We start from the raw sequence: 9,640 nt of genomic DNA, 5'->3' as shown, positions 1-9,640 counted from the left end.
TTTAAACAACAAAAACAAACAAACTCTAGCTTTCTATTTTTTTCTATTCTATCTACTTGTTTTTCTTTGTGTGTGTGTATAATATTTATATATATATATGTGTATATGTGTATATATGTATATAAGAATGGTACAACATTCTTCAGAGTTCTGCCACTTCCATTCTTTACATGTCTTCCATGTATTTACTACAGATGGGGATCATGTAGAGGAAAGTGGATCTAAGTCCAGAACACGGAGTCGACGCAGTCCAGACAAAAGTTCCCGCAGTCCCTTGAGGAACAGCACTCTGGACAGTAACGCCAGAAAACCCAGTGCAGTGGAGTTCAGAGAACCACTCGTTTCATACAGGTAAAAGCCGCAAAAAATGAATGGGTTAAAGCTGAAGTGTGTATTTGCAACCATATATGATTGTAGGTTGTTTCTTGGAAATCCTTTAATGCTTCTCACATTAAACTGGCCTTTTATTTATAAACTGTCTTTTTTTGTTATTCTTATTCAATATAGGGAAGCATCACCGCTGTCAGTGCCCCAGACCCACTCTGAACCAGAAGCCCATTCCTTACCAACAGAGGTGGGCATCCCTGAGCCTAACTTTGCACTAAGCCAGCTGGTCTATCAGCGTGACACCCGAGACATGCAGACTGCAGACCTGGACAGCCCACGCTCCTCAGCTGTTGACAACGCATCTGTACGCTACCTCAATGACCTGTCTGCTCTCAATGGCGTTCACCAACCTGACCAAGCCCCACAATGGTCAGAGGTCAACCCCAGAACACACTTACAGGCTCAGACATCCCAGACTTCCATGACATCTATCACCGGTTCAGTCACAGCTTCACTACGGCTGGAGAGCCTGCGACGTCGACAACCTGATGAAAAGCTGGAAAAGCTGAAAGACAGAATCCGCAGACAGAGGGAACATTTGGAGGAGACAGAAGAAAGAAACAATCTGCTGGGATACTTGGAGCAACCTGTGGGTATTGGGGCGGCAGCACATAGTACCACAGTACCTACTGCTAAAGTTCGGAAAGTGGCCCCAGCCCCTCCAGCGCCCATTTACAAAGGTAATTCGACTACAGAGAGGAAAACTCCATTGTGTTGGGCTAGTAACCAAAAGGTAGCAGGTTAAAACCCTGAAAAGGCTTTCACCATTGAGCTTGAGCCTTAACCTTAGGTTGCTCCAGGAGTACTGTCCCAGTAATAGGTGTACTTGAAAATACTTACGATAAAAGCATCAGATAAATGTTTTATGAGGTTGTCGAATAAGAGGAAGCTCACTTCTGTGTTTTCTTGTTTTCTAGGCTTCAACACCTGTGAGACTAAGATTCGCACACCTGATGGGAAAGTGTGGGCAGAGGAGGACTTCCAGAACTTAAGCAGGGAAATATACAGAGACCTGACAAAACAACTTACAGGTATACATAGTTTTCCAGAATGTTATAATATAATATGTCATATAATAAAAAGTATAAATTATTAAAATATCTTTGTGTAAACATTACAATAAATGCAGCAATACAACAACAGAATAGCCACAGTATTTAGGCCCAATCCCAATTCTATTTTATACCCCTTCCCCTTCCCCTTGAAAATATTCCCCTAAGAATTGGGACACCACTACTATACCATCACACGTCATCATACGTCGTCTAGCTCCTACAATACTCACACCTATACTGGTGTGCTGGTGTGCATTAGAGCCTTTAATTACCGTTCTATATGCGCTGCTTACTGACACACACACATATCAGAGATTGCGCAGCTCACACATCCAGGAGAAAAGAAAATAGTCAACGCTGCCCCACAACTTTTATTAATAACAGTTTAAATACTGAATCGCTACATTATATTTTCCAGCAACAAGAGGATAAAATCGCTGTTTTTGAAGTAAACGCACTCTAAAAAGAGAAACGTGCATACACGCAACTTTCATCTCTCTCTCTCTCTCTCTCTCGAATTGGCAATATTTGAGAAAAGGGTTTAGCAATTTATAATTTCTAGCCCTCCTCAATGTCTATGGTGGTTATTGCCCTGATCAGACATGAAAATATGTTGTGGCACTATAGTGCAGTCTGTAATGATATGACTTTAGCAAACTTTAGCGATTTTTTGCAAACATTTCTAACATGACCGTAAATATGAACTCACGATTGAATGTAACATAAAACAAATGATTACTTTTCGGTAAAATCTTTATTAAAGGGGTCATATGATGCGATTTCAAGTTTTCCTTTCTCTTTGGAGTGTTACAAGCTCTTGGTGCATAAAGAAGATCTGTGAAGTTGCAAAGACTAAAGTCTCAAATCCAAAGAGATATTCTTTATAAAAGTTAAGAGTCAACCACACCCTCCTAAAACGGCTTGTTCTAACACGCCCCCACATGTCTACGTCACTATGTGGAAATATTAGCATAATGCCGCCCAAATGTGCACGCAAAGAAAGAAGGCGTGGTTTCAGGAACAGCAGTAGTGTTGATGCAGCCATGTCAGGGAGACGCTGTGTATTTCAGTGCGAAAGCAAAAGCACTTTATTTGGCCTTCCGGACGTAGATGCATTTAGGAATCATTGGTTAAGATTTATTTACAACAGAACAGCACAACCCAGATGTTCGAATTTGTGCAACGCATTTTATGGATGACAGTTTTTTTTTAACCTAGAAGAGTATAAGGCTGGCTGTGCACAAAGTAAAGTGTAAACTTTACACAGAGTAAATTCCGACTTTGCTATGACTATCTGGCGCTTCTGAATCAGCAACTGTAAGTATGTTTTGTTATTAGTTTAAGCATTTGCTATTGACTGTTATATGCGGAGTTTTGCGCACAGTAACGCTTCGTGTGTGTGTGTGAGGGGAACAGGGTCACATCACAGGAGAGTGAACTGTCTGTCAGAAATCATAGCACGTCAGCTGTCTTAACCGCGGCTTGTGTACTGCATCATTACTGTGTCCGTCACGCGACTCTGTTGCCCTTTTTGACTTGAACTGATGATAAAACTAACGACATTATTAACTGTCTTGATATTTACTTTGAAAGCTGAAGCTCGCGATTATGGTAAGAGGCGTTACATTTCCGACGCGTGCTTGTGGTGTTCGGCCAATCACAATGCACTGGGTCAACTGGCCAATCAGAGCAGACTGCGCTTGTCAAAGAAGGGGGCTTTGTTGAAAACTACGTGTTTTTTTGAACATTAAAGCATGTCGTCAACATTCTGTTACACCAAATACACAAAATAATGATCTTTAAAATAGCATCATGTGACCCCTTTAATGCCAAAAATGCCCATGCTCGGGCAGCCATGTTGCCGCTTTAGCCGGTTTACTCTGAGATAATTCATACCCCTTCGTTTGAAGTGTGGTCCCGAAAAATCTTCGTTTGAAGGGCTATCTGGCCATTCCCCTTACCCCTACCCCTCCAACCAAAAGAGAATCGAGACGGGGAAAGGGCTAAAGGGTAGAATTGGGATTGGGCCTTAGTCTGTGCTATAAGAAACAACACATTCACACTGTGAATGTGGTGTAACACATTACAGTGGTGTAATTAAGGTACTCACAAAAATGTTACAGTATGTCAATCTCACACAGATCATTGGTTGTTATCTTAAAATCACTGGAGCTATAAATATGCTTTGCATTTGAGTCATCCTCTTAATTGCAGCGTAGTTGGGTATTTATTTATTTATATGGAATGGAATTAAAATGTTTATCCATTCATGTGACAGAGCTGTATTTTACTGCCCATTGTAAGCCTTCTGAGTCTGGAAGCATGAGTAGCGAATGGGAATTAGGACAACGACACTGTTTTAACTGCCTCTCAAAGCAGATGAAACAACTTACAGAATTCATGTGTTTCTGCTGGAATGAAGTATGGTCAAAAAGCATGCTTAATCCAAAACGCTCTTGGACGATGACTTACATGCTCCTAATTGGCTCAGAGTTTCCAGGCATACTGCCACAGCTGTAGTTACAAGTTTTCATGTCAGACTGTACTTAGGAGTTTTCTTCAAGGTTATTTGTAAGGATTGCATCAGTTTGCTCAACCATTCCTTAAAATAGCATTATGGAACAAGCTCATTTATAATATTCATAACAATGCAGCTTAATTCCCTGTTGACCTGCAATAGATTTGAGTTGCTGTCGTTAAAGAGGCCATATGGTACACATTTGTAGCAGTCCATTTTAGTTATTTTATAATTATATAAGGAATCTAGCATCACAGAAAAATCTAATTTTGTTTTAGATGTCCTTTTTCCATACTCTGTCTGTTCCATGTTTTGAATTGACTTAAACGGATTAAAATGGGTAGTTTGAAATAGGCTTGCTGCGATCGACGGTGATACCGGTGTTAAGCCGCAACACCGGTTACATCACTTGCCCACCGCGTCACCGACCCCCACCGTCGTTTTGATTTTTTATAGTAATAAAAATCATTTAGTTCAGTAAAAGAACAGACACCACAATTAAAAACTGAACGCGGCTGCTCAATGCAGTGTGCCAAACAACAGTCGCATCACACAGATCAGATTTCATTTATCCAGTGAGGAGAGTGAGGAGAGTGAGTCGAACTGACTGACAAGAAGAGTGGGGTGAGACATACGTATTATATATACGCTAAAGTGAGTTTGATGTTGTATTTTGTTGTTGCATTCAAGCAATTGACGTCGAACTGCCGCTAATTCAAAAGTGAAAGTCAAATGGGCACACTGCTTTTACAAGCTATTTAAAAGCGAAGGGAAGCGAGGAAAAGAGGGAACGCCCCGCCCCCGCGGTGATACCAGTATTACCGGTGTTGTCACACGTCGATTAACCGGTGGGAAAATTTCCTCACCGTCACAACCCTAGTTTGAAAGTATTTACGAGAATAAATCAATCACCCGTCTTAATGCACTCATACCAACTAGATGTTAAATTAGTCTAATGATGGTCTTTAGGACACATAAGGGCAGTTATAAGTGTGTTATAATATTATACTATTTCATTTTTATAATGTGAATATTCATTGAATCATTGAAGTTTTACCTGTTTTACTACTATAAGGGCCAGTTTGAGTACTGAATAATTATTGATGTGTAAATGTGGACAGTTGTGTGGTAGTATGTGCATGGTCAAGAGTATAGTTTAATGAAAAGTAGTGTTGTTTTAGTATTATTTATATAATAGTTTTTATTTATATTTCGAATTAGAAATCATTCGAATTCTTTTTATACTTAAAAATACAAAAAAAGTATATAAATTTATACTTTATTTTATTTAAATATTACTGTTTAATTTACTGTTATTTCAGTTTTTGTTTAGTTTTCATTTATTTCCTATTAGTAGTTTTAGTGCTTCAACAGTTAGTTGCCAATGTAACATTTCGAATTTTTCATTTGTTTATATTTTATTTTATTTTAGTTGTATTTAAATTAAAATGTTTTTAATAGTTTCAGTTAATGATAATACCTCTGATAAACTGTATCAACCAATTTAATCTTCTCTCTCTGTCCTTCACAGCAGAGAGCACAAAACCAAAGCAGAGGCCTGCTGAGCGAGACAGGGTGAAAGAGAAGAAACCATCTAAGCCTGTTAGGAAAGTACACAGATCTTCCTCTGCACCGGACTCAAATACTAAACCAGGTCTGAGTCTTTTTCACATTCTGTGTGTCTCTTAAGCAAACAACTGTAGCTTATTTAAGCAAATGTTATTGAAATTCAACATCTGAATGCACATAAAACAGTGCTTAATTGTAGTTTTTCATATAAAGATCACAATCTGAACTGAAAATGTGCAAATGCTCTACTGAACACTAACACAGGCTGGCAGCCTAGTGTGAGCCTCTCTTGACCTGCCAGCATTACTGTGCCCTGTTCTCTGCGGGGCGTTCTTAGAAACGTGTGAGTTAATGTCCTTCCGCAAGCACAAGCTAAGTCTCTTATCCCAACAGAAATTTCTAGAATGTGTAGCATGCAGATTAACAGGATAGCTAGCTGCGGCAACGGTGACGCAGGAATGCTTGATGCATCCCAGCTCAAACCGCTGTGGCCTTGCTGACAGCTAGAGAGGTGTCAGTCTAGTCACGACAGGATAGAAAAGTGATATCGGACTCCTCCTTCCACCCCTCCACTAGTTTACCCTGTGCACCCCTAACTTCAGAAATAGCTTTCTGAAGTCTGTTAATACTACTCACGGTGTATCTTTTAGTACTTATCACGGTGTCTCAATCAAGAAGGTGAAAAACATACTCTTTTTTGTATGTGAGTTCAAATGCTACTAGCTGCACAAACTAGATTTTATTTAATGCATTCCAAAATGTTTTGGAGCGTAATGCAAAAGACAATTCATGTACGCACTGAATTCTTAACATTGCTGCAGACATTAGCGTGAACTGTCAGTTTTCATTTTTAGGGCACCTACTCTCAGGCCAGATCAACATTTTTAGGTGAATCTTGCTGAGCAAGTGGACCAGTAAAACTACTGTTATGTTTATAAGAGGTTATTAGATAATCTGGTTTATTGGTACAGACATTTGAAGTAGGGGTGGGCAATATGGCAAAAATATCATAAAATAAAAAAAGAATGGCGGACATTTAGGCCAAAGTGGGTGAAGATAAAAATCTGTCATTATTTTATCTTTGTTATTAAAAAATAAGAACAAAGAAGAAGATTTTGTTGCATCTTTCCCCAAAAGACTCATGGCTGTATTAGATCAAAAGGGTGTTTCTACTAAATACTGAGCAAAGGGTCTGAATACTTAGGACCATGTGATATTTCAGATTTTCTTTTTTAATAAATCTGCATAAATGTCAACAATTCTGTGTTTTTCTGTCAATATGGGGTGCTGTGTGTACATTAATGAGGAAAAAAAATTAACTTAAATGATTTTAGCAAATGGCTGCAATATAACAAAGAGTGAAAAATTTAAGGGGGTCTGAATACTTTCCGTACCCACTGTACATTTAACTGTTTAAATTATACATTGATTCTTATAAAAGCAACTGTATTAAAGTGCTTCAGTCAAGAGCAGTGAGTTATTTTTCTCTGTGTTTTGTTGTTTTATTAACATTAAAGGGATAGTTCACCCAAAAATGAAAATTGTGTCATCATTTACTCACTCTCAAGTTGTTTTAAACCTCAGTGAGTTTCGCTCTTCTTTTGAACATAAAAGTTACTTTGAAGAATGTGGGTATCCAAACAGCAATGATTTGGTTACCCACATTCTTCAAAATATCTTCTTTTGTGTTCAGCACAAGAAAGAAATTGATACAGGTTTGGTACAACGAGAGAGTGAATAATAACAGAATTTAAATTTTTGGGTGAACTATTCCTTTAATGACAAGCGGCAGCATGTTTAGTACAATAAGTCTGCTGTACCTTTTAAGAGCTGCACGCATCTAATATACAGGCACGCATCCAACTGTTTACTTTCATTTTAGACATAACCAACTGTGTTTATATGTAAACCTTGTGTGTTTTTGAGAGTATTAGCACAATCAGACGCAAAAGATAACTCCGTCCAGTAATCAGGCGCTCTATGACAGGCTTTTTAGTGTGCGTGCGCTTCAGGTGTACACGCTCAGAAAAAGCGCATGTCAGAGCAGCACACGAATTAAATGTTTAACCAGCAAGGCTTTAAAGCAGCACTATGTAACTTTTTCTGTGTTCAAAATTTGCTAAATGTATATAATGAGCGAGTACATCATGAATTCATCTTCCAAACCGCGTTTTTGTCTTATTCCGAAAATCTTGATATCGCACACCCCTAATTTGAAGGTAACTTTATCACCACTATTCTCTGGAGAAATATAATTTTTACCAGGAGGTTTGGTTTAATTAAACATCTGTGTGAATGTGATTCTGCGCAGCTATTTTGTCTCTTTATTATTAGATAATTTTGTCATACTTTCCTCTCTGCCTTAATTATACTTGTTTAAAAAAAGTACAAATTAATTGTGGACCATCTGTAGTCTCAAGGAATCTGCATAACCTGTCTCCATAGCAATCAGCACATCATCGTGGCGAGATGGGCAGAAGCTGGTGAAGATGATGCTGGGGCCGCCGCCACGGTTACACAGAGAGTCTCGGGCGCAGTCCTCAGAGACACAGATGAGAACAGGTGAGAGGATAATATACTGTATCTGCCAGGCTCCGCTCCCATCACCATGCCGACAGTTTAGAGCTCAGTCAAACCACAAAGAAAAATTAAAGTATCTATGTTCGTTTAGCCTTAAATGTCACAAGCTATTTGGTTTTTGGCTTCTCATATTTTGAATGCCCAACCAAATGATCTCCTTGAGTTTTAAATTAGTTTAATGCCAACTGTTATTAAATACTGCATTTATTGCAAAGTGCTAGTGTTCCAGAAGCTAGTAGCCCAAGTGTCAGGTCTATTAATAAATAAAGATTCAGACACCCTCCCTGCATTGGTAAACTTTGCTGCCCAGTGACCGGAATGAATAGGGTTCAACTGGGTGTTTCTGACTCACTGCACAAGCCGACCTGATTCCTTCCACAGTCCTGCTGCCTACCACACACACACAGGGCTGGAGCCAGACTTTATTCAGCCACTCCAATACTGATTTATTGGGCTGCAGAGACGGAAATGCTCAAAGCTGTATTGATTTAAACATTATATGCAAGCAAACGCTGAAGACGATGTTTTTCCAGTTCAGACATATAAATACAAAGCCTGTGGTGTATATGTATGTATGTGTGTTTGTATGTATGTATTTATTTATATACTTTAAGTATATATATTGTGGGAATTCATAAATACCATATTTATTAAAACATTTTTGGATTATTCAAATATTTGCAAAACAAAGTGTCAAATCATATAAATTTTATTCTCCTGTTTGACTCTGTGTCTTTTCCTGCAGGATCTGGTCCCCGTTCCAGCTCTGATCCTCGTCTTGAGCGTAGCTGGCGTTCAAGGACCACCAGTGCAGAAAGACCTCACAGTCACGTTCTTTCAGAAGAGCCAGCTGGACCTTCCAGATCAACGGGTAGTGATAGAAGAAAATCTCCCAGCACAGACCTTCTCTCGGCTGATATCCGTGGCATCCTAGATGATCTGCAGTTGGAGGAGGACAGCAGCAGGAGGCCAGAAGCACCCTGCTCGAAAGTCCATGCTTCAACCAGAGTTTCTCGTAGTGCCAGCCCTGCCAAGACTACCAAGAGAGCAGATCCTCCTGAGCATCCTGTGGCAAAGAAACGGCACTATGACGCAGAAGCGGTGCGACTGTATATTGCTCAAAAACAAGAAGAAAGGAAAAAACAGCAAGCAGAGGAGAGGAGGGCTCAGAGGGAGGAGGAAGAGAATAAAAATAAACGCCTACAGGAACTTTACAGGAGACAACGAACAGGGGCCACCAAGGGCCCAGTCGCACCTGAAGGTCCAATAAAGAAGCGGCTCCAGGAAACATACACCAAACTTCTGCTGGAACAGACTCAGCTCAGAGAAGAGATCAATGGTGGTGCCATAACTAACATAGTCCAGCAGGTAAATCTTTATTGTACAGAATTTTTGCAGTTGAACTTTTTTTTTATTATTTAAGATATTACAACTATTATATTTTATTGTATTGTTATATAGACAATGCATTTTTGAATGGATGCATTGTCTATATTTTGAATGGATTTTGAGTAAATATATTTGTAATATT

The 9,640-nt window shown here is 39.2% G+C and overlaps 1 protein-coding gene across 1 annotated transcript in view; it reads left to right on the top strand.

Annotated features, from left to right (window-relative positions):
• LOC107549669 (centrosome-associated protein 350-like) overlaps positions 1 to 9,640 on the top strand; it is a 38,329-nt gene that overhangs the window by 8,970 nt on the left and 19,719 nt on the right. The window contains exons 6-11 of the mRNA XM_016230847.1: positions 195 to 351; positions 508 to 1,067; positions 1,305 to 1,418; positions 5,492 to 5,614; positions 7,975 to 8,091; positions 8,855 to 9,477. Coding sequence (XP_016086333.1) covers positions 195 to 351; positions 508 to 1,067; positions 1,305 to 1,418; positions 5,492 to 5,614; positions 7,975 to 8,091; positions 8,855 to 9,477 — 1,694 coding nt within the window. The remainder of the gene's footprint in view (positions 1 to 194; positions 352 to 507; positions 1,068 to 1,304; positions 1,419 to 5,491; positions 5,615 to 7,974; positions 8,092 to 8,854; positions 9,478 to 9,640) is intronic.

Source organism: Sinocyclocheilus grahami, unplaced genomic scaffold (genome assembly GCF_001515645.1).
Source record: "Sinocyclocheilus grahami isolate Dianchi unplaced genomic scaffold, SAMN03320097.WGS_v1.1 scaffold16.1, whole genome shotgun sequence".
Taxonomy (NCBI): domain Eukaryota; kingdom Metazoa; phylum Chordata; class Actinopteri; order Cypriniformes; family Cyprinidae; genus Sinocyclocheilus; species Sinocyclocheilus grahami.
This window is presented reverse-complemented; position numbering and strand designations above follow the sequence as displayed.